General features: G+C 39.9%; 1 protein-coding gene across 4 annotated transcripts in view; it reads right to left on the bottom strand.

Moving 5' to 3' along the window:
* bahcc1b (BAH domain and coiled-coil containing 1b) overlaps nt 1–26,771 on the bottom strand; it is a 106,649-nt gene that overhangs the window by 42,255 nt on the left and 37,623 nt on the right. For all 4 annotated transcript variants that reach the window (XM_077200466.1, XM_077200464.1, XM_077200463.1 and 1 more), the window contains exon 3: nt 7,049–7,225. In XM_077200466.1, coding sequence (XP_077056581.1) covers nt 7,049–7,225 — 177 coding nt within the window. The remainder of the gene's footprint in view (nt 1–7,048; nt 7,226–26,771) is intronic.

The following is a 26,771-nucleotide window of genomic DNA, read 5'->3' as shown; positions in this document are numbered from 1 at the left end:
ACAATCACCCCAATCCCTCCGTTCCACAATTAATTTAAATGCCAACAATTAGAGCAGAGCAGCACGGCAGTCTGAAAGCAATCACACTCTAATGATGAGCAATAAATGCAGTCCAGCAAAGACCATTACAGGCTAGAGTGACGAGACACACACACACACACAACTAATCAAACACACTTATTGTAAACTACAGCTCCCCAGTCTGAATGAAAACTGTATTCATCTAAATGAAGAATGATGGAGCCACAGGAGCTCAGTGTGCCAGATCAAACTGAGATTGGGCTCAGAAGCCAAGACACTGTTTTTGTTCTGTAAGACTGAGAAGCAGTGAAAAGTACAGGTGGGGAGTGTTGGACAGTGTCCCAAACAAAGTCAAAGAGTGTGTGTGTGTGTGTGTGTGTGTGTGTGTGTGTGTGTGTGTGTGTGTGTGTGTGTGTGTGTGTGTGTGTGTGTGTGTGTGTGTGTGTGTGTGTGTGTGTGTGTGTGTGTGTGTGTGTAACCCTGGTGAGCTGAGCGCCAATGTTTCTTTTACAGAGGTAATTTTCTCTTTAGTCTATGAGAAATTATAAACAAATTATTAACTGCCACTCCATACCTCCATCTTTCTCTGTAAAATACTTCTGATTTCAACTTCTAATTACTATTTTCAATTTCAACATATTTTATTGCTAGGACTCTTTAATATAAATAACTAAATCAGTGACAAAAAAAAGTACCAGTAATCAACCGAAAAAATAAAATAGAATTAACTAGTCAATCTGTTCCAATCATTAAGAAGTGCTGTAAGTGTAACTCAATACTAGCTCCTCCATGGAGCCATGACAGAATCATATACCTTTATATGCAGGGCACAATAAAGTGCATCAGATTACAGCCTCTCAAGTGCATGACAAACTCAACATCCATGTTCAGTACAAAACTGCATGTCATGCAACCGACTGGAAGAGAACAATAGTCACACAGAGACACATAAAGCCCTGTAATCGTATATATGTGAACAAAGACTCCTGACCGAAAAAAAAAAGAAGAGTAAGAGACTGTGTGTGAGAGATGCGTGCCTCTGTTGCTGTTCATCATTACAATTCAATTACTAAAATTACTCACATATTTCCTTTAACTAGATATTTAACATTGGTGGTCTTGATGATATTCCTTTGTTACATTACTTAATTCATAATTGTTCATTAAAAGTAAATTTGGTAGCACTTTAGTTAAGCCTTTATGTATAATGCATTATAAAAGTATTTTTAATGCATTAATTATGCATTGTAATGGTCTCATGAATAATTGTAACCACAGTCATATTACACCTTCATAAAGTTTAATGCATTAAAACACGGCAAAACACAAAATTCCAGATGTAACAAGGAATGGGTGTGAATAGTATAATGCATTTTAACTTTGGTGAAAATTATTTATGAAAAGATATAATGCATTAACGAACATTATGAATACCTTTATTATGCATTATACATAAAGTGTTACCATAATTTTTTGTTTATTTGTCTCTAAAATCTATTTACCTTTACTTTTCTAAACACCACAAAACAAATAAATATTGCTATATTTTATTTTTGCTATACACGTTTTGTTATGCCATTAAAAAGGCATCGTTTAAACTGATATAGAGAGAAAGCAATACAATATAAAAAAAAAAACAGGGCTAACGCACTTCTGATCTTCTATCGCACTAATTGAAGCAAAGCGGCAGAACGAAGCCGGCAGACGGAGGGAGGAGAGAGCAGAACGGAGAGGGGAAGAGGAGGACGAGGGGAGGGGATCTTGTCAGCTCTGTTAATTGCGGGATGTGCTGAATCAACGGCTGCAGAATGTGGCCACTGTGGCTGGCTGCAAGAAAAAAGACGCAATAAGCCACAATAGGCAGATTCACTTCAAAATCTGTGGTAAAACCACTGTAACGAATGCACCTCAGGTGGCTTATTGCTTTAATAAACGGCAAAACAGCAATACAATAAAAGACTATTATGTTCAATAAATAGTAAGATTTATCTTTATATAACCGTAATTGAAATAAACAATTCTTTCCAGCAAGTAATATAGTTCATTAGCCTAAGGGATCACATAGTAAAAGAAATCTAGATGGTAAAAATCCTGAAGTGCATTTGATGATTTTTAAGTTGATCAGGCATTTTAAAAAATGTAGGGCTCATTGTTTTCTCTATCAAAGTATTACTACCAACATGTTTTTGTATTATATTTTTAATATGTAATTTATTCCTATAATGTCAAAGCTGAATTTCCTGCAGCCATTAACATTAATCCTTCAGAAATCATTCTAATATGCTGATTTGCTGCTCGAAAATAATGTAGTATTATTAATGTTGAAAACAGTTGTGCAGCTTAATATTTTAGTGGAAGCTGATACTTTTTTCAGACTAATGCATCTATATTTTGAGTTAGGAAGGTTTTATGTAAAAAGAAAATAGGCAAATAATAAAAAGAGAGAAGCAGGTGAAAAAGGTAATGAAAGATGATGGTCTATCGATAATCAATAGTAAGAGAAGGTGTTAGAACCTGAAAGCAACAGATAATGGGGGGGGGGAAAGTTTTAAAAGGGAAGAGTAATGGATGAAGGTGAAAAATAGAGAGGAACGAAGAAAAAAACATTAATGTTGAGGAAGAGTGGTTCAGTACATCAAGGAGAAAAAACTCAGGTATTGAATGAGTGAGAGATAAAAGAAAGATGGACAATGAGACGGCGAGAAAGAGAATACGCCGTATGAAAAAGAGAGAGAGAGTCTCGGGTGGCAGATCTGTGCGTTGGCTGGGCGCCAGACACTGGAGTTCGGCCAGCTGGCAACATGCCGATTGGGGCTTCCTGGATTCAGTCCTTAAAAACAATCATTTGGACAGAGTGTGTGTGTGTGTGTGTGTGGGATAACATATATTTGAGTGGGTGTACATGAGCTACTGTAACCAATTATTTTCCTCTTACTCTCTCATTTATTATGAAATATACAAACTGTCTCCATGTCTTTTCCCAGGCTAAACACACTCCACACACACACACACACACACATTCACAGTCATTCCATGCAATGTGCCAAGCCAAGCCTGGCTTCCTCCACCAGCTGGGACTTCAAAGGTGATCCCCTCTCTGTTGCTTTGAGCCAACTCCCTAGCTCTCCTTTTCTCTTTCTCTCTCACACACAAACGTAGCGCTCAGACCTACATAACACCCTCACGCACACTCAAAGTACAAACTCTCAGAATCTTTTGCTGTTCCGACTTCACTTCTACTTGCTCCGGGCGTTTTATTAACACCTAGCGAAGCACTCAGCTGTGCGGTTAATGCCTCACACAACACTTGTTTAGAGGATTTAGAGGGCACATAATGTGTGTGAGAGTGTGTGCGAGAAAGAAAGAGGGACAGAATAAACGCAAGCATCCTCGGGTCAGGCACAATCGCAACCTGATGTTCCTCAGAGGGTTCACACATGGGAAAACAGGTGTCCAGGTTGCTTTTAACTTGATCGTAAGAGAACGCACAGAGAGTCACTTTATTTCTAAGGGAAAACATTAATGGATAAATGGATAAAAAACAGCACAGTTAAAAATCTTAATTAACTCTGAAAAACATGCTTAGAATTAAAAGGAACATTTCATTTTAAACGGTTTAATAATTTTGCACACTATTTTCAATATAATGAAAGTAAATGGGGATTGTGGCAGTCAAGCTCCAAAATAGAATGTCCAAAAAAACAACAGCCCCACAATAGAATTATTCAACCCATGCGCTATATTCCATATCTTTCTAAATCATACGATAGATGTGTGATGTGTGTGTGTGTGTGTGTGTGTGTGTGTGTGTGTGTGTGTGTGTGTGTGTGTGTGTGTGTGTGTGTGTGTGTGTGTGTGTGTGTGTGTGTGTGTGTGTGTGTGTGTGTGTGTGTGTGTGTGTAAATGAAGCCAAAATATAAGTCGTAGTAACTGAAATTCTTGACTTCCGCCTTTGAGAGTTCATGACATTATTTTAAATCAGATCTTTTCATTGATTCATCTAGTTTCACAAAACCTGATTCATGAACCTATTCATACTGGTTTTGCGAAACTGGATAAAACGATTCAATGAAAAGATCCAAATCAAAAGAACAATTCAGTGAAACTGGATTCGGTTCTCAAATTCAACTCACCGACTCTGCCACTTCAAATTGGCATGAAATAAAAACTCACCCTATTTTAAATGCATATTATTGATCTAATTGTGATTCATCCATGCATGTTTTCTCCCACCAATTCACTGATGGACAGAACCAAGTCCACGCCCTAAATCTTTTCTTTTTCCGATACATTGAAGAATTTTTCGATTTCACTCAGATGTACATTACAATACAGAAGAAACTTGTTGCTACTTCTCTTACTCATAACTTTAAGAGCTCACCAAAGGGGAAGATTATCATTGTATAGACCTTATGTAGCCCCGCCCCTTTTCAGTGCTGATCTCATTGTGTTCTGTCTTCCGGATTGTATTTCCACAGCATGGATCTTACAGGTTTATGAATGAACCACTCGTTTTAAAAACTTCCTGGTCTATTAACATTCATTATGACATTTACTTCAAACATTATAATGCTCATGATAACTTTTGTTACTTCAACAGCTAAATACTCTTCAACAGCGATGCCATAGAAATATACAGAGCTGCTGCAAAAACGGAAGTTCAAACACAAAATTCAAAAGATGGCCGCACGTTTCTCTGGTGCATGAGGTCTATAACAACTAAAATTTCAGTCTATTTGCCACAAGTTACGATATGGTAGCACAGGCTTCATGTGGGACAATTTTATGGTGCTTTTTGGAGCTTGACAGTCACTATATATACTTGCATAGAAAAGAGCATCGTAAACTTCGATCATCGTATCGACAAAATAACTATTTGTGTTCCATGGGAGAGAAAAAAACATGTTTTGAATATTTGGAGTGTAACTGTTTGAGTCCACTCGATATCTTGTGTTTTCTGTTTGGAAAACACACACAACTCTGGCTGATCTGTCTGCCATGGGGCGGTTGGGCGTTTAGGTATCTGGTTATCAGTTAGGTTGAGCCAGCATGTCTCATTGTTGGCTTATTTCTATGATATGACTACAAACACACGTTCTCTCAGACACTAATTTACACAAACACACTGACACACACCTGACCGGGAGAGATAAAGGAGGCACTGAAAAGTGTTGCCTGACCACAAACTGTTCATAGCCAAAAGAGGAGCCGAGGGGCCAAAAGGCAGAGAGGACACACACACACACACACACACACACACACACACACACACACACACACACACACACACACACACACACACACACACACACACACACACACACACACACACACACACACACACACACTCAGCAGGGTCCGGAAGCCAGCACCTCCCTGTGGTGATGCTTCTAACCATCGGCATCTCTCAGTTAAAACCGCATTCACGTACCCACACAAATCCACACACAGATGTACACCCCGTGTGTGAGTGTCGGTTGTCTGAGCAGGAAGTAAACCGTTGCAGTTGGGTTTAACCGTAAGGGTCACGAGACCCCAGGCCCTGGATGAGGAAACCCCACATCAACCCCCCAAAAACAGTGATCCTCTAATGTTGAGCCTCAAATTGCAACGTCTCTTGGCAGTCGGGTGTCCACATGACCGTTATGACCAGCTCAACTTCCCAATGAAATCCCATTTCAATGATCATCAAAATGAATTTCCTCGCCTTTTTTTTTTTTTTTTGCTTTTAAGGTAATTTGCTAAATTGCCGACAGGAATTACAGCACCATCCTCATAAAGGTAATGAATATTAATTAACAATTTCCTGGACCGCACAGGAGATCCTGCTGCATCCAATCAACTAACGCTTTTCTCTCCTGCCTCCCCCTTTCACCCCCCTGGCCTAATGGGTCAGGTGGGGCGTCACATCATCGGTAGCTGGACCGTCTCCAGGGGAACGGGGCTGGGGTAATTGCATGGCTCGTTTTGATGACATGCTTTTTATGCAAATGAAGTAGGGAGTGCAGGGACATGGGTGGGGGGGGGGGGGGGGGGAACGGAGCCATCCAATCAGTTGCTTCAAGGGGCTAAGCACAATTAAAGACGGATTCAGATAATGAGCTCTTATCATCACGATGGGGCCGTTTGTATCATTATAGACACATTCTGTTATTAATATTATTGCTATTAGTTTTATTATTATTATTTTAATGATTATAATCAGAAGCATCATCATTATATTTATGATTATTGTCATTGTTGTAGGTTATTGATGGTTTATATAAAGCTCTTAGCGCAGATGAATATGCACTATGTCGGCTATGGCGCCACGTTTTTTCCTCTCCCTCTAACTCTCTCGTTCTGTCTCGCACGCGCAGATTTGTTCAGTCATTCAGTTACAGTAGCGCTGGGTGCCAGCAGTAACACCACTGTGTTCGCTGCCAACCACAATTACTGTTCCATTCTGCCAGCTGCCAAGAACTCCGCAGATACAGAGCAGTTAACCCGCACTGATACACACACACACTTGTACACGGTTGTACACGAATCTGTGAAAATACCAATAGCAAGTCCTCAGCGGTGCATACTATTAAAAAAGAACAGGCATGTGCAACACAAATACACTCTACACTCAGACACACACTAAAGACAAACACATTTATTTAAAGATCTATAAATGTTTAAAAGAACATATTGCACATTATGGACAGGGCAGTCTCAATTTAAAAATAAGAACACAAAGGGCACATAAGGGGAAAACATAATTATGCTTGTATATAAAAATCTGAAATTAAGAAGGAAGTAAACTGATATAGCACAGCACACTGAATCTTAAGTGAGCGTTGGTCCATATTAGGATATAGAAAGCATGCTGGATATTTATACAAGACCAGTATAGAAGAAAAGGACAGTATAGATAGATAAAATGTCTAAGAACAATATATAGAATTTGATATAGACAGACTGACAAAACAATAAGACAGAATGACAGAAAGAATGAAGAATAGAGACAGACAGACGGACAGACAGACAGATAGATCATCACCTTCATGTGAGTGGGGGAACCAGATCTGTGACGGGGCCGTGGAGTGAGGTCCAGAGCGATAGGGTGGAGAAGAGGGGGAAGATGGGGGTCCGGTGGGATGGGAGGGAGGAGATCCCAGACTGCTGGCCAGAAATGTTCCCATGAATGAGGCAGGGGAGTTCCCTATCAGTCCACTGCCTGAAGGACAAAATAAAAAAATGGTTAAAAATCAGACAAATCCACGAAATGACCAAATGATTGAATTACTGAAAATGATGTAGTGGACCTCCACAATTACAGTGCAGCCGTTACAAGGGAAAATACATGAGGATTATTTTCTGCCTAAAATATTCATTCTAACCAAATTAGACAATTACAGTGCAATTGTGGGGAGAACTATGACTAAAAAAGAAAAAGTGAGAGAGGGTTTTGTAGCATAAGCGTGCAGTCTGTTCTAAGACACCGTGCCCATAATGAAGTCCCTGTGATCACTCTGCTGTAGCTTCTCTCTCACACACACACACACTTTGCGACAATACCTACAAAGGAGAATGAGAAACAGGCTGTAATACACTCTCATCCAAATAATCATTACCACAGCACACCCAAAGTTGTGTGTCTGTCTGTCCAGCCAGCAGGGACAAAATAATGCTAAATGCAAAGAACAAACTGCAACAAACCACTGTTAGCACAGAAAACAACAGACTTTTAAAATTGACTTGAAGTCCAAATATAAATTCTGGGTCCTGAAGCAAAACCATGTTGAGAACCACTGACCTAAATCACCCAAAAAACACAGATGCACAAAAAAGAGCATAAAAAGATGGTGTGGAATGATAATAAGGAAACCTTGGATCGAAGAGCATCAAAGTGATTTAACTTTATTCTTCCCTGAAGGAAAATGCGCAAGACTTTATACATTCAAACCAACAAGGGTTAAATCAAATCCACTACACATGCACAGTACATAAGAACCACATGGAGAAGTCATTACATTTCCAACATATCATTTATAATATATATATATATATATATATTTTTTTTTTTAACACAAAGAAACAAAGCGAATTTTCAACACTCCAATAAGTTTGATTAACCTATATGCTACAGAGGCACGACTTTAATACATTCCAGACATAATATAATTTAAAGATAAGGCAGCTCACCGTAGATGATTCGCTCGTGGTGCGATGCAGCATATAGAATCATCAAACCAGCTTATTAAACATGGAACTTAATAGAACGAATTGCGCTTAAGACAATGTCTGCACAACATTTACAAGATTAAGAACAGTGAATTCTGTGCAGATGAAAAAACACCACGCATGAACACACTGTTGTTAGTTTCAGTGTATACCTCTGTGGTTTCCTGTGCGTCTTCCCTTGACAAAGACCCTGCCCTTGTGTCCTCTAAAACAACCAACACCACCAATTAAACAGCGAGGTGAAGGCGAGTGTGGTTTCATTTCCTAAACTGATAAAAGTTAATTAACGTGGGTGAGAGGGATGAGGTTAAGGTAGACGTTTATGGGTGTGAAATTACTAAATGAGTGCTCTCGCAAGATAAACAGAGCACCAGGCCACAGCTCAAGCCCTAGGCAAAAAATGACAGCAAGCAGGGAAAAAAAAGTCAAGAGAGCAGGAAAAGACCAGCGGAATTACAGTTCTGGAAAGATGTTAGGGCGCTGGAGCCGGGGTGGATGCTGGGATCACAGCCGTCAAGACAGTTTGTCTCCGCTCACCCACTCACTCGCCTCAGGATGAAAGTAGCCTTTTTGCGATGGTCTAGGAACAGTTTCCCGCTACATGAAGCGGTATAATATAAGCTACAGAATTCCCAGCACACATTACAACCGTCTTCTCCCAGATGTCCCAACCCACTTCCCATGGGTTCCATTCCCAAAATGAAAGGACTGTGCTCTATTCATCAATGCATTATGGGTGTGGTCTCCACAATTCTGGTAAAATCCACCACTTTCAAATGTACAAGGTCTTTTCCAGTTAGTTAGGTCAACAGTTGTGTATATATATGCATTCAAGGTCAAGATTTTCCTCGTCACATTTATTAATTATAGTCAATTTTACTCTGACTAAAAAGCATCTAATTTTACAGACATTTTGACACAAAATAAGTACTTGACAAGAAAATTAAAGTTAATTTATATATTATTAATAAAAATTTATTAATGTTGATTTATATAAGATTTTGTTTTCTTTAAAACATTTCAAAAACATCAAATATCTTGCGTTTTCACCTTATATTTTGATGAACATTTTTCACCTCCACAAAATAAAATTTCAATAACTTAAACTCTTGACATTCATTTTGTTGATGAGATAATGCATTTATAAAAATAAAAAAGTGTATTTGACAAGAAAGTTAAACTAAATATTTAAACATTTGACTTTTTTAGTATATATATATATATATATATATATATATATATATATATATATAATTTATTTTATTACTATTTTTTTTTTTTCACCTAATATTTTTGTAAATTTTATATTTTAATTAAATTGAAATTTTTCATTTCGATGAGCTAACAAACATTTCATTAATGAACATTTGTCTGTAATTTTGGTGACAAGATTCACATTTTGTTATTAAAGTAGATTGTCAAATTAATTTTTTTTACCTCATATTTTCAGAAACTACTTATAATTAAAATCGAGGCACATTGTTTATTTAACAAAATAAAATAAAATAAAATATCATTGATGAGATTTTTTTAGTGAGATTTTTAGGGAAAACAATGGAAAAACACAGCAGCTGCTCATTCAGCCCTGAACTCCTAGAGACGTGGTGAAGCTAAATATTCAATCTATGATTCATTCAAACTGAACGAATAAAAGCAGGGAGAAAGGGAAACCTGATCCACCCTTATGTGAACCTAAATACTCCTACATGATTCAACCATTGGTAGCGTCAACCTCAGACAGCACAACCACAGACTGCCGACACTGACTGTCTGATGAATAGTCTGAACAGAAAACTGGAAAGCACATCTGAAACTCAACAGCAACAGCCATGCAAGTTCAGTGCACACAGGTCCAGCCTGGAGAGTAACAAAACAGTGTTTACAAGGCATCAGGTTAATATTATGAGAGCTTGAGAGGAATAATAATCACTGGATTTAAAGCTGCAGTAGGGAGTTTTGAGAAAATGTTGACTTAAGCCCCGTTCACACCGCCAGCGACTTTGTCGCTGTATGTCGCTAGGCTCTGTACTGTGATGTCGCTTGTGGGCGTTCGTAGTGCTGTTGCTCTAATGTTATTGGTAGACTGCACGTCTGGCCATATCTATCCAAAATACCATCACAAGTGATATATACCACTATACAATTTTAATTTGACTAGGAATTAGGCTAAAAAGAAACAATATATGCTGTTGGGAGAGTGTTTTTATATTACCATAGCAGTGTTCAGTGGATTAAATAATTTACTAGATTAATGATCGATCAATCAACAAATTAAACTCACTCATACTGTCATAAATTACTAAAATGATCTGCAGCAGTACTAAACTTGCATCATAAAATTAGTTGATTAGTAAAATATAAATGTATGAATTAAACTCACTGAGACTGTCGACAGTTTCTTTTCCATGCATCATTTTATTATATCCATATATGTGGTTACAGTTAAATCATATTAAAAAGTGTAATCATCCTCGAACTCTTCTGTCTTGCCTGCACTCGAGACGGTGACGTGAGCTCCACTGAAAAGGCTTCTTTCCTATTGGTTGTCGCTCGCGAAAATCGCTTCTCATTTGCATAAAGTTGAAATTTCTCAACTTTTGTCGCTTGTCTCTTGTCGCTTGACACGCCCACATTCTGTCGCCAACGGTCAATGTCGCTCGTGTCGCCGGATGTCGCCAGCGCTCCATTGAAATGAATGGGATCATGTCGCTTTGTCGCTGCGTGTCGCTGGCGGTGTGAACGGGGCTGTAGCCTGAAAATTTGAACAAGCACAACTTACAGGTCCAACCCCCTTGCTCTCTGCTGCGCTACAGCCCTCCCTCCACAGCTCCTCCCCCACAGCGAAGCCTGCCGTGAACGCGCAGGCTAGTAAGCAGGACCACCGATGACGGCGGATTATAAACAGTTATGGAACATTCACTAATAGGGACGAAACATCAACAATATGCTTTACATTGACTATGGCCTTCCCATAATTTGACTACAAACTTGGTCCTCAAATCATTATGTATTTTGCAATACATGTAACTTTATAACGTTGCACTCTTTCTATAAGTTATAAATAGCTAGTAAGATAACGTTAAAGGATTAGTTCACTTTAAAAAAACTTTTGCTGATAATTTACTCACCCCCATGTCATCCAAGATGTCCATGACTTTCTTTCTTCAGTCGAAAAGAAATTAAGGTTTTTGATGAAATAATTCCAGGCTTTTTCTACATATAATTGACTTCAATAGGACACAAATGTTTCATGGACCAAATGACAGTTTCAGTGCAGCTTCAAAGGGCTTTAAACGATACCAGGCGATGAATAAGGGTCTTATCTAGCGAAACGATCGGTCATTTCAAAAATAAATAAAAAACGTTAAATTTTATAAGCACAAATGCTCGCCTTGCTCTGTTCTGTGATGCACCTTCGTGATCCTGTTCGAACTCGTTCAGCAAAATGAACAAATCTTTTTTCGAGTCATTTGTTCGTTGAATGAACGAAATGACTCAGAAAAAGACTCGTTCAAAATGAAAAAAGATTTGTTCATTTGGATGAACGAGTTCGAACAGGAGAGTCACGAACGACAGTACGCGCTCGTGCTGTGCAAGAGAGGGGTGATCAGCGCGTACACGAGCGTGATTGACACTGCTAAGACATTCCTCCTGGCTCTGATTGGTTGCTTCTGACCGGGAGCGGTGTATTTCTGCAAATGGCAATAGGACCACAGGGAGGAGCCAGAGGAGCTCGATTTTTTCACAGATTATCTGTTTCATATTCCACTGTCAGGACATAATGACAGTTTTAGCAAATATTTGTTTAGAAAAGTTACCTACCGGAGCTTTAATCTAAATAGCACATAGAGACAAGTGAACTGTATATAGCTTTCGATTGGCGTTTTTTTGGCCAAAATATGCAGTAAAGTGGACCAGACTTTATGCCACAAGTCTGATTTGCACTACACCCGCCGTACCCAACCATCTGAACAGCACATAAAGCCCTCGCTCCTCCTCTCCTCTATGCCCTCCGCCAACTTCCCTTTAATAAAATGTTTCCTCTTATTTGCTCTGCTTTATTGACTTTTTTCTCTTTTTTCCCCTCCGTCTCGAGCACGCCGCTGCAAAAGCAGAAATTATTGCGCCCATCCTACTAACTTCCCCCATACTTCCACCACTTCTAATAAACCAAACTGCAGAAAATAAATGCTGTTGATACATGAACAGAGGGATTGGAGGAAAGGAAAGGATGGCGGGAGGTATAAAAAGAAATGTAGCCCAAACAGTGTGTGTGGGGAGGCACGCTGAACCTGGGGAAGCCCAGTCACTGTGAAAAAACAACAGCGACAGAGTCATTACGGCGGGAATACAGTGAGCTATAAAGGATGATGCTGTCTTGTCAGGCGGATCCCCAAAGGGAATGTGTGTTTATTTATGTCCGTGGTGCGAAACACGGCTGAACGAGAGAGAGTGACTCTTGTGCGAGCGCTTAAGGAAATCGGGTCATGTGCATACTAATCGCCTGATTCCAGGCTCAGAGCAACATTAATCCAATTAAGGAATTAAAAGGAAGAATCCTGAAGAGTGGGAGTCCCGAGTGTGTCTGCCACACACAAATACACACTCATGTAACTGCCAATTGCACAAGTGCATGTTCAGCCTTGTCATCAAATGAGAGTCCCCAAGCGCTGCCCTTTAGTGGAACAAGACATGTTTGTGAGACAGACAGAGAGAGAGAGAGGGAGAGAGAGAGAGAGAAAGAGAGACAGAGAGCATGAAGTGGGGGGAAAAAAGTAAAGTCAGAGATTTGGATTATGTGTTACTTGTTTAAGTCAGAGATCCAAATGAAGTGCAATCCATCGGCACACACAACAGCTCCAGGTTCTAATGGGTCTGTGTGTGTACATTGCAACAGCTGTCTCTCTCTCTCTATGTCTCTCTTCACAGGAGGATGTTTATGTCTACTGGTGCTGAGTACTCAGTTCAACAGACAGAGATAACACAAGTGCTGCTCCAACTGTGGTGGAGAAGAGAATAGAGAAGTAAGAGTAACAGAAACAAACTCAAAGTATTTTGCATGTACCTAAACCATATCAATTTGCCAAATTATATATTGTTAAATACATACGTACATACATATATACACACATGCACACATACATACATAATATATAGCTTAGGTATAAGTTAAAAAAAAACATAAAATAAAATAATATTTCAATATTTTATGTTGAATTTCTATATGGAAAGCTCAAATAAATAAATACTATACTATAATTATAAATTAATGAATAAACAAATAAATAAATTAAATAGTTTAGGCAAAATATGTACAATTTTATTTATTTTATAAATATTTTATCATGTAAAAATATAATAAATAAAAATATAAGTGTGCGTGTGTGTGTGCCCACAAATACATACATATACAGTACATGCATTCATACATCCATTCATAAATACATACATACAAGACAATCTAAAATTTAACAATTTACGTTTTAGGTAGTTAAAATAAAATATGTGTATGAATTTATTTTAGGTATTGCCAATAGATTGTTTCCCCCAATAAACAGATTTTTTTTTTGAATACCCGTTTCTGATTGGTCAATCTGCTATCAAATGTTTTATATAAAGCCTTCTAAATTGACAACACTCGATTTCCAGCATAACTGTTCCAGTTTCATGTCTCTTGTATCATTCTGTATCCTCTCTCTCCTCTCATAATAAAACAATTTCACTCATTCTCATCAATATTGTATGTCCATTATTTACTTGGTAAGTAGTTGTGCAATAAGAGGGATAATATTTGGACAGTTAATATTGCAAAATAAACCCTGATAGGGTGAACAGGACCCCGGCACATATGGAACATGAAGCCTGTACTAAATTTAAGAACAACAGATATACTTGCAGAGATAACTAGGTAACGTGTAAACATGAGTGACTGTAAGCTGTAAGCAAGCTCCACAAAATCACAAACACAAAAGTCCAACTGTAAATATCACACACACACACACACAAACAAACACACAAACACACACACATCTTGTAGCTCCATTAGTGTGAGAGCTGGAACATGTCTTATATGGCAGAGCTAGTGGAGGAGGGGCATAAGAGACTTCATATTAAGGGTTTTGTCAGGGGAGTGGTTACCGCATATGTGTGTGTGAAGTGAGGGAATGTTTACACAGCTGGGTTCCACGCTCTCACACAACCCCACATCTCACTGTCCCCCAAAACATGTGCCACTCCAGAAAAACCCCAATATTTTCTCTCTTCACAGTCATAATAAATAGCCTTAGGGAGGGAGGAAGGGCAGGGTCTGCAGAAAAAGCACACTTCTCTTATTGCCTGTTTGCTTTGCGTCTCTAAGCCGTGACTCAGTCAGTTTGGGATTGTGCCGTAGAGAGGATATTTTTGAAGTCGTTTGGTTTTGGCCCGATCACTTGTGCAAATGAGTCTAAACTGACATGGGAGTATTTAGGGTAATCCACATGTAAAATTAGCATTAGTCATTAATCATTTCTGTTCCTAAACACAGAAATGGCAGAGACAGGAAGGATTAAAATGAACATGGTACTGAATGTGTAACCCTGCTCCCACTGAAGGCCTATCCCCAGGCTGCACTCTAAAATTACATTTGTAGATATGCTGCTAGAAGAAATAGAGCTATAATAGTTTTGAGTGTTGAACAGAAATTTAAGGCATTGACTGATAATCTTCCCATCCAGTGAGTTGTTAACTGCTGAAACCGGATCACTGGGTCACTGAATCCCGGACGAGCCCCCATATGTCACACCTGGCTCAAAGATGCGACATTAAGGGAAGACAACCTGGTGAAACGAACTAAAAAAATAATTTATTACATCAAAAATAAACAAAATAAAAATCATAAAAGGACAAATCCATGGATGCGAAACAAAACTACATTCTCAAAACTGGTCTGGCAAACTGCCTAAGCAGCATCTTAAGAGTGGTGGTGACTAACAACTGCACGTTTAAATAAGGATCCATCGAGAGATTCAGGTGTGCTCAAGTCACACCCCAGTCACCTATCAAACCAACAAAAACAAAAGAAGAAAACAACCAGAACCACAACAACATGGTCATAACAGTAAGTTTAACTCATGATCCAGATCAGTCCAATTGATTAAACTGGATCAAATGATTAATTCAAAACTTCTCTAATAAACTTGTCAAGGAAAGCTGAGGCAGGTGTCAAGGATTCAGTGACTAAAAACTTACATTTCAGTCAGTTTCTCACACGTGATTTTAGTCATTTCAAATGTTTACACTGAATATTGTAGATTCTTTAACTTTGGTCAAGAAAAGTGCTGTGGTGAAAAATAGAATAAAATAGGATAAAATTAATATCATAAAATAATATCTGTGATGAACAAATTTACGTAATCTCCTCAGGGATAACCATTTCATCCAAACTTCATCCATTTCTACTTTTTTTCTTCAAATCTTGGAGTGAACACTGAGACAGTCAGGAAATAAAAAAAGTGGACAGATTAACAACTACAGCTCAAACTGTGAAGAACATGCTACATTTTTTCCAAGAACCACTAGAGATTGGCTGCTGTTGAGGAATTTCCTCCTTGGTGATGTCATTTGTGAATGTTGTGCCAAAAAAGGCAGATTTGCATTTTTAAATTTTAATTTCATTCATCATTTTTTGTGGGTTTTTTTATGATATGCCATCAGTGGTATTCCCTGGTCATGAATTAAATTGTAACTCAGAGGAAGCGTCTTCCCCTGGGAATCGGGAAGAGGCCGTATGAGTGGGTGTGTGGTCTTGTAAGTGTGTGATTGTGTAACTTTGCATCTGTATTTTAAAACAGGGGGTCAGACTGGAAGTGAGTTAATTCCCAGAGGATTGGGACACACCACACCCCAGAACTGCCACAAACTTTTGGCAGCGAGGAGTTGCAGTAATCACAATGGTGTGTGTGTCAGTGTGTCACGTGTGGGTCGTCCTATGGCAGGATTATTAAACACAGCTATGCAGCTTCTTAGGAGGTACGTAAAAACACAAAATAACTCACACAGAGGCATGAAATAATATGTCGCAGAGGAGGAAAAGTGATTTGAGAAAAAGACAAATAGGAGGAGGAGGAATTTTAAACCGGCAACAATGAAGTAGACAAAAAAGCGCACGGCACACGGCAGAAAACCAAAGACCCAAAGATCTATCGCCGAAGTCCGACAGCCAGGTCTGCGGGTCGGAGTGTTTGTGTAGGCACAGACAGCACAGCTGGCGGGAACAACGGAGCATCGTTTGCTGGACAGTAAAAGTGCATCGTGCATGTAAAGAAACAGAGAACTGCACACCACCCAAAGAGAAAAAGAAAACAATGACGAATAGTCTAGAAGCAACACCATGAAGTGAAGGAGTAATGCAAAAAATACATTTGTTTTTTTGTAAGATAAAGGTTTAGGCCTGAAACAAATGTGTCAAAATACAATTCATAAGTTTTTTTTTTTTTTAACTTATTTTTGGTGTTATTCCCTTTATTATGATAGGATAGTATAGAGTAAAGAGGAAGCAAAGTGGGAAAGAGAGGGGAACGGGAGCGGGAAAGATCCGCAAGCCTGTAGTCGAACTTGTGTCGCCCAAAGTGCAATCACGCTACATGTCGGAGTGCTGCCCACAAGGCTATCGGCTCCGATTACAAATCATAATAATAAAACAATTACATGTTGCATTCTCAGTATTGCCACATAAGGGGCACTATAACAAGCTCAGTACTTAAATATAAAATTATACTGTTACAATGACACTTTAAAATAAAGTGTAACTCACAATTGCCTCTTACTTGTTGCCTCAAGGGGGGAAATTAGCGAGCATTAGCATAAACTTTTTTCATGTATGATTAGTTTTCTGTCAGGCAGAGCAGATACTGCCAGATCTACAGGGCAGAACAACAATCTGAAGAGAATCTGGCAAAGCAAGTTATTTAAAAGTTTTAAAAAATAACAACATTTATAGTTGATTTTATTGATTTTGTTGATCTATTTATATTTAATTCACACCTGAATAACATCCATCCATCCAATAACATCCATTTTTATGCCACATTTTAATTTAACCATTAATCACCATCTTTAGTACTGACGTTTGCGTTCGCAATGTCAGAGTATGTGAACGCAAACGCCATTCCAATGTCTCAAAATGCAATGCATTCTCAGAGTTGCCACAAGATACACTATTACAATAAGCATAAACAGTCTTCTATGGTAAGTTTTTCTTTCAGTTCAACTACTAGCATGGCGGTGCAACAGTTTGAAGACAATTGTGCTGAGCAAGTTACTTAAATACATAGTTCAGGCATGAAACTCTAACTGAAGCTGATTGGTTCTTTCAACGCCGTGGCACCAGCCAATCAGTCAGAAGTACTTACAGATCAATGTAAGCATATATATCGCACACTAGCCTGCGATCGGCACGTTACGCAATTATGAAAGCTTCTGTTATCCCTCCTCCTCCCCAGCCCCACCTGTAGAGATCTTCTACGGGGGCTTTACCATTTTTTGATGAAGCCTTTCCTTTGTTTGTCATTTTTGACTAAGCTGAACAAATTTTTGTATCTGCTCAGCAGCAGCAACAGCGTAGCAGATCTCGTCAAGCCTATGTATATTCCATGCCCCATGCCAATAAATGCCGGTTGAAATAATCCACTCCGAGAGTTGTCATGACTGAAAGTTAGTTCAACTGTAAACATGTTTATAGCATGCTAGCTGAAAAAATAACCCATCCAGTTTTATGGCACAGACATTTGAAGATAACTCTATCGCCCTTGAGTACTGGCCTAAGATTATTTTCAGAGATGGTGGTGTTTGGCAAGAACAGTTCAGTCCAGGCTAGAAACTCATGATCTGATTTTCTGAAAACCACAAGGACAAAACATTAATAAGCCAGCATGGCCACAAAACACTGGTGAAATTGAATGGCTGTCTTTCTGTTTTTTTTAAAAATTAGTAGGTGCTATTCATCAGCTCCATATGTTGGATTGGGACTACGTATAATTTTGGTTTGGAAAACTGGGAGGACATGTCCAACCACATTTTCAAATATGACAAATAGCTGTTACGTCTCCATTCCAGATCAATTAAAAGCATTCCCACAAGCCAACACTCACACGGGTATAATTTTAAATCAGCGACGGGTTTTCAGCCCCCTTATTAACAAACCAGTTAATTCAAACACTAGCTGTCACTCAAAAATCACACCCAGACTATTGAAAGAGCCCATCCTCAGAGAGAGATAGAGTGTGTGTGTGTGTGTGTGTGTGTGTGTGTGTGTGTGTGTGTGTGTGTGTGTGTGTGTGTGTGTGTGTGTGTGTGTGTGTGTGTGTGTGTGTGTGTGTGTGTGTGTGTGTGTGTGTGAGTGTGTGTGTGAAACATGAAGATGAGAGTCAAACAGAGCAGACGAAACAATAGCGGTGATGAGCAGACGTACACACACTCCAGGACACAACACACACACAGCTCCCTGCTGGCACTGCCGCCCTTCCATTTTCATGTATGAATGTTTGAATCAACCCCCCTGGGTGCGAAAAAACCCCTCTATGATCAGCAGGTCTCTAAAATCACTCTACCTTTAGAACAAAACAGAGAGCCAGCGAGAGGGTTAAACACAGCAGTACAAGGTCAAACTTTAAAGCCATACACACAAATAAAATAAAAAATCACACACGTACACACAGTGCTTTACAAAGCAAACACGGCAGTCTGGGTCAACTCAGGGTTTGCTGATAGGACACCAGCTTCACACACATAGACAGACCATTGTCCAAAAATGAGTTTGCACAGACAGCAATAAACTCCTTCACTACTAACTACGGAATGGCAGCAACACTGGGTCAGGAGGGGCAAATTCATCTTTTCTTCTCTCATGCTATTCATGCTAATCTACCCCTGCTGAAAAGACCAACATATTTGGCATTTTGGATGCTACCATGCTGATGTCTACACCAGGCTTCTAAACTGGTATGATGAATGAGATTCCTCAGCCATCGGAGAAGTGGTCTGGTTTGAATATGACCTGAGCAGTTTCCCTGTTTCTCTCTATTGCACCTTCTCTGTCCCATCTATGGAAGCATTTTTCTGCCTCAGAGTAAAAAAATAGAAAGTTATTTCTTAGGAGACTTTTAAGGTATTTTCTAAGAGTTTAAAACATGAAATGAAATCACTTTATGAGACAGGCTTTCAGAATTCCTAGATATGAAGTCACATTAAGGTCAAAATCAGGAGATAAAAAGTCACAATTGTACGAAATGATGCAAATGTGAGATATAAGGTCACATAGAAAGATTTAAAGCTGCAATTATGCAATATAAAGTCACACTGGGCGATATAAAGTTGCAATATGAATAACTTGATCGCAACATTAAGCGATATAAAGTCACACTTGCTTGGGACAAAAAAATAATGTCCAATAGTGAATATTTGGGTGACATCTTTTGTAACTAGCATAAACCAGAAAATTAATGCCAGTACCGTTTTCTGCTTCTTTCTAGGGGTGTCAAAATTAATCGCTTCTGCGGTGCACCGCGATGCAGATGAGGACAATTCGGTATCGGTTCAGTAATAGCCCATAACCGGTTATAATGTACTGACGCATTTCTGACGTCAGCACCGTGTGCTTACCGTACGTTCACACCGCCGCCGACTTGAGCGGCAAAGAAGCTCTGGAAGCCCTGTCAAGGACGCTTGTCAAAAAGTACGGGGAAGCTTGTTGAGGCTTTGGTCGCTCAGGGAGAAGTGTCACAACATGAAATGTCACATGAGATTGGTGTTTTTGCATTCCACTTCACTGCTTTTCTATTTAACTATGTAAACGCGCTAGACTGTGTGCTCGAGCTCTGTGTCTTTTGCCGCGTCTCGGCGCATGTCACAGCGTTTTAAAAAACGCGTCATTCAAGTTAAAATAAGTTAAACTTTAAGAACAAAAATGTAAACTATCCCAGCTATTTTATCCCATGTCTCTTTTTTTTTGTAACTGGTCCCTATAAGCAAACAACGTCATATCATAAATGATAGGAAACCCAGCAACGGCGATTATAAGCTTCTCCTCCATTTTATCGGAACTAATGTTTTGGTAGGAACGAAAGTTTACATCGTGTGTTTCTCCGGAATCAGCCAGCGCGGAGGACGTCTATATTCCGATTGGTTGTTTCTTGCCGCTGAACCGCGTCATAGCTCATTGCCATAAAGTTGAGCTACTTTCAACTTTCTGATTGACGCTCAAGACGCTCAAAACGCCCAAAACGCAACGCCAATGGATTTGACGCTCCTTGCAGCTGAGAGAAGCCAGCTTCCATTGAAAATGAATGACTTCCGGTAGCTTTGGAAGCTCAAGTCGGCGGCGGTGTGAACTACTATATTCAAGTAGGTTTGGCCTCTTGTTTATTTTGGTTTGTAATTTGATTTCATGTTTATACATTTGTCAATATTTAAATGTTTTACAAGAAAGTACACTGCACTAAGTATTTAAGTACACTCCCTGCATTATGCACTTTTAGTACTTACTTTTGTGTGTTCTAATCTAATGCTGCTGTTGTGTTCTGTGCCCAGACTTGAGTTTTATTTGATGTTTGATGCATTCAAGAAGCGTGTTTTTGAGGTAAAATTAAAGGTTCAGTTCATATATCTGACTGCTTGTATTTATTGACAAAATTGTATACATGTGAAGCAAAATTGAAAAATAAGGATGCAGTGCATCCTGCATCGTCAATGCATCGTGATGCATCGAGATAATCGAATCGAACCGAATCGATGACTTGATAATCGTAATTGAACCGAACCGTGAGACCAGTGTAGGTTCACACCCCTACTTCTTTCTCTCCTACTACTTTAGTACTCTTTCCTATTTATTTGCTACATTTTTTTCGTACACATCAATCTCATCCTCAGTAGCCGTGTTATCTACATGGATTTCCACCTGGCCAGATCACGGGTCTGCATGCCCGTCACCCTCCCTCCACACCACCCTGGCCTTTAATGAGGAAAACCTTCCCTCATTCCCCCGGGATCAGCATCTTGCTGTCGCCATCACTTCATTGTTATCTTAGCAAACAGCAGCTATGTTGAATTGTCATTTTTCGTGCTCTCTACCTCATTAAATCTCTCTTCCTCCCTTTGCTGCTTCCTGCGACTCCTCTCCTGCTAAAAATGCTGCGCTAGTGGCTAGCGCTCTACGCTCCAGCGCTTACGGTAAACTCACACGCGGTCTCGCACCCTCTCAGACATATGGATGCTGTCAGCCTGCCTCGGCTAGGCTAATTACATGCAACAAGCAAAGCCACCATTTGTTCCAAACAGGGAACGATTCAATTGTCTGCTACGAGCATTTGTTTTCATGCTAATCGGCCTGTTGTCACAAGAGCACTTTGGCTCAGGGGCCAAATATCATTCCACGTCCCCTCGATCCACCCTCTGTTCTATCCTGAGTGTCGGCATGGGAAGAGAGGAAAGGACTTATCCAGGGAATATCAGATGAAGCTTTCAGGATTAACTAATGACAGGACCCTGTTCAAAACCTGGGGCACAGCAAGAGCTGCTTCCCAACCCGAGGGGAGAAAGCGGAGCAACCAAGAGAGTGGGTAGAATTAACATGGAGTCAACCCCTTCTGCTCTCTGGATTGACCTGGCGTGCCGAGCTGGAAGCAGAGGCCGAAGCTTAATAGATCTCGGTGGGCTACTGGACAGGCCAAACAGGTTCTGGACAGATGACTGAATGATGGTTTGTGTGTTTTCCAAACAGAAAAGATCTACTAACAACAGTACTACAGCGCTCCCAGTACAGGATTCCTGATGTAAAGACCTGCAAGTGCCTCTCTCGTTCTCTTCCCAGCATTCTTCTATCTTGTTTTGATTTGAGTTCTTCTTTTCCACTGGCACTGTATGGAGAAAATCATATTCCCCTTCCCACTGGGCTCATGCAGTTGCACTGATATGGAAAATTATTTCAGAGGCAGCCTGAACTGTAAACGCAATTTTGTTTTCTTTTTTTCTCTCTGCTTCTCTCTCGCGCACACACACCTCATTTTTTTTGTCCCTCCCTTTCAAACTCTTTCTCTGTTTCTTTCATTCTTGGTAGGGAGGATATATACCAAGGCCTTGAGAGCGCTCTCAGTGAGGGCGATTTGGCTGGTCTGTCCATTCCACAAAGAGCGAGAGGTGAGAAATCCATTTAGCATGTACAATACCCTTCACACACACCTGAATCACACCAGGTGCATGCTTTCAAATCGACCAGCTCGGCTAACACTCCTCCATTCAGTCCATTCATGGGGTGAAGTCAGACTTGCTGCGCCTCTCTTTTCTGGATTATGTTTTGTATCATCCACACTGCTGGTGGAGAATTTGACCCACTGTAAGCAGAGATTTGCCAGGTCAGAGCCGTCTCCCGTGGGCAGCGAGTTTCTGTGAGCTGAGTCTGGGGGAAGAAAGCAGCTCTATTTCATGGGTGGAAATTCACAAGGCATCCAGCAAGAGTGGAAAACAGCCCCAGTGTGAGACTGATTCCTGTAATAGATGACTAATACATTGCTTATCCTCACGCCACTGTGTGTTTGTGCATGTTGGCGGTGTCTCTTTGGTTTTAGCTCGAGCATGTGCGTGCATTACAGTCTTCCCTCCGGTTTTCTGAGCATCCTACCATTCCGCTTTCTCCGGCACACCCCTGACAACAAGATGCCACGTGGCATGAGAAAGAAATATTACAAATGAGCAAGTCTAAGACTGCAATGTAATTGCTTAAGACTCCTGCTTCTTGAGTTTTCCTTACAACCCCCCCCCCCCCCCAGAAATATCAGTTCTCTCCTAGAGTTTCCAAAGAGATCCCAACTTTGTTTAAATACGAAAGTCTTCAAAGTAGAAGTAGAAGACTTAAAAATATTTAATACACAAGTTTTCAAGACCATGTTATCTAAGCTATCAATGTCAATGTAACAGCTAGCAAAAGCTGTGCGAGTAAACTTCACTCCCCTGGCCTCAAGAGGCGCACTGACGACTGACACTAAGGACTGCAGTCTATAGCATCCTTGTTAGTCCACCTGCCTCCCATGATGGATTGAATCCTGCTCGGAGTGAGTCTAGTAGGGCTGGTTACATTTGGTGCCGTGACCCGGATGGGAGTGAGGTTTTGGGGGATGAGTGTGTAACAGAGGTCAGCTTTGTAACAGAGGTCAACTCCCTTGGCCTCAAGCGGCACGCTAGAGATTGCAGTCTTTAGTGCACTTAGTTAGCCTGCCCGCATCCCATGCCGGAGATGCCGATTCGAATCCTGCTCAGAGTGGGAAAAGTAGGGCTGGCTACTTCAACATGAATATCTTTATTATAATTTTGTTTCTTTTAAAAACATTCTTATGGAAGTTTAGGACAGTGCTTCTCAAACATGTCCTTGGGATCCACTTGTCCTGGATGTCTCCCTCATCTTACACACCTGATTCAACTCATCAGATTGCAAGACTTGAATTGGGTATGTTCAATGAGTGAGACATTAAAAAAAATGCAGTGGTGGGGACAGGCTTGAGAAGCTCTGGTTTAATAGAAAGATTTGACACAAAGTTGATTAAATGAAACATAAATGAGAACTTAATTAAATCTCCTGAGCTATTAAAGAGCAACCTCTAAACTTATAGAAACATAAATACTAGGGTTGTGCTCCATTCAGAATTTGAATTTGGCAAATAAGACATACAATTTCGGTTCAAATTTAAGGAAGTATATTAAAATTCATATAGTGTGATTTATGAGCAGTTTTTTGATTGTTGCTTGAGAGAAGTTTAAAAAGTCTTTAAGTTTGAAGAATTCATAGGCATAAAGTCAGATAGATTTATGAACTGAGGTGGAAAAACCTTTTATTTTCCAAAATTCCATACCTTTCGAATTTATTTGCATAGTAATTTAGTAAATTCCACTTCCTGTCATTCAAATTCACATTTCAATTTAGCTTCCAGTGAGTCGTGGTCTATAAAATTAAAATTCCAACACATGAATTGAAAGAAGGCCAATTTTTTAATTCTGAATTTTGTTCAAGCTTCATACACACATACATATGCCAGGCAAAAAATAAAATACACGTGACATATGTATAGCCACATGAGCCCACTGATGTATCTGAAGAGTCCTGGGATCAGGTGGTTGGGTGGTCTGGCTGGGGAGGATGGGACTTTGGGCTGAGCTAGACTGTCAGCTGGGTGGGCTCCCAGCATGAAGCCTCAGGGGCTACTCAGCCAGTACACACACACACACACACACACGCACACACACACACACACACACACACACACACACACACACACACACACACACACACACACACACACACACACACACACACACACACACACACACACACACACACACACACACACACACACACACACAGTATGTCCAGTGAACAGGACTTAATTCTCCTCAAGGAACAACACATTTTCAAAGCAAGGACACACACTGTCTGAACAGCAAGAGAGAGAAGGAAAACAAGTGTGATAGGGAAGGAAGAACAGAGAGGAAAGCTGGAGCAAATTAGAAAAAGTGTTTTTGGTGTTGGTAGAATTTGGAGAATGCTACTAATCCATCTATCTTTCACTGCCTTTCTTCCTAATTCCCAGATCCTGTCTTTTTCATTATCATTTCAATCTTTCATTTCATCCCTTCTTTCCCAGAAGCCCTTGCCCTTCCCATCAGGCTGATTCTTACGCACACAACACATCATCATTGTTTTTAATCAATGTCCATCTTGATTATTTTCAATGTCTTCACCAGTTCTTCCAAGAGCATTTGGTGCATGTGGTCTTAGAGCTCATTAGGCCCACGTGCATTCTGCAGACATTCTGTTGCATTTCTGCACTGTAGAATTCTGTGGGATGTTTTTAAATACTGCAAGAATGCGTTAAATCTGAGCTGTTCTACTGTCTTATTGTTTAGCCAAAAGCATAATTAAAGTAACCATTAATAAAAATAAAAAATGTGCTGATATATTTGTAAAAAATTGCATGTCAATGCTGTGGAAATCTGTTGACATACGGTATGTATGGAGTTTTGTGGCCACTGATTACATGTAGGGCATTGTTACGAAAATAAATGATACTAATAATTTACATTAAGCTCCGTTATGTTAGCATTAGATAGTGTGAATAAGAAATAAGATTGAACAAAAGCATAATTAATCTTGCTTGATGATGATATACATGATAAATGAATACATTACTTTAAAAGTTGTATAAATTAACATTAATGCATTATCGTAATATGCCTCCAAGATGTCTGGTTAAAGATTTTATACCCAAAGAAAATGCAACAAAAAACTCCACTGATATTAAAACTTGTATAATATAAGCTGGTAATTATTTTCATGTTATGGCTGATAACTGGTAAGTTATTAAGTGAATTTAGGCATCACAACATTATCTTGTGCAGTATGAAAAATCAATATTCATTTAGAAATGTAGCAATGTATATCCTATTTTAGATATGCCAATGTCCAAACAATAAATGATTTGTAAAACAAACAAAATAATAGTTATTTAAATCAAAGCAAGGGTCTATGAGGCATATTTCATACTTTTCCAGTTTCCCAGGCTTCTTTTCTCTGACCCTGGGCCACGTCATCACTCCAGAGGCCTTTTTGCAAGACTGCAGCCTCACAGAGGAACCAGAGATCCCACACAGCACTGACAGCTCACTGAGAAGTCATTCCTGCCCTTGAATCACAAGACCTTCCAAAACTTTCCATAAAGCTGTAAAGAGTAAACCAGGTCAAAAGGAATCTAAAGGGAGTCGGTACGCCCAAGGTTCAACTCTTGACAAATCATCAGCAGTCAGTATTTACACAAGCAACTCAAAATGCATGTCATAGATTTCAGCCAGATGCAAAATTGCACACTCACTTCTAAAAAGCTAGATGGAGAGAGTTCATGAAAAATCTGCCGCCAATGCCATTCTATCAAGAAATAAACAGGACATGAGACAAGTTCACTTATTGAGAGAGTTTTGCCACACTAACCACCCATTCCCACCATTAACACAGTCCTAACATTTACACAACTTTGAAGCATGGACCAAATCAGTTTTTGGACCGACAGCAAACATTAATATGCCTCACACTGGTATCAAAACCTGAGCTTTCTCAGGGCCGCACTCCCACTTCTGTGAGTGAGAAGATCCAGAGCAGGCTAGCAGACGCAAGACAGAGCTGACCATGAATCGACACCCGCCTGCATCTGCTCAAAGCCCAGCCCTGGGTGAAATCTCCCCGGGGGTGAGAGAGCGCTCAGATTGAAAGCAGAGCTGAGAAGATAAGACCGCCGGCTGCACCGTCCAAGGACACTCTGCCCCCCGGTGCAAGGTCTGGTGCTGGCGTGTACTCTGGGGGAGGAGAGGAAAGATTCTTTTGGGGTTGGAGAAAGAAAGACAGGAAGAGCAGAAAAGGAAGAGCGAGTTAGGGAGGTTAGAAAGAGAGAGGAAGGGAGTAAAGGTGGTCCACAGGAAGATGAGGTACAGATGATCAGGTGCAGGAGTGACAACTGGTTTCTGTA

This window comes from Siphateles boraxobius, unplaced genomic scaffold, assembly GCF_051911475.1.
Source record: "Siphateles boraxobius isolate OS27281-9 unplaced genomic scaffold, OSU_SipBor_1 46, whole genome shotgun sequence".
Lineage (NCBI taxonomy): Eukaryota > Metazoa > Chordata > Actinopteri > Cypriniformes > Leuciscidae > Siphateles > Siphateles boraxobius.
Note: the sequence above shows the minus strand (reverse complement) of the source record. Positions and strands in the feature narration are given on the sequence as shown.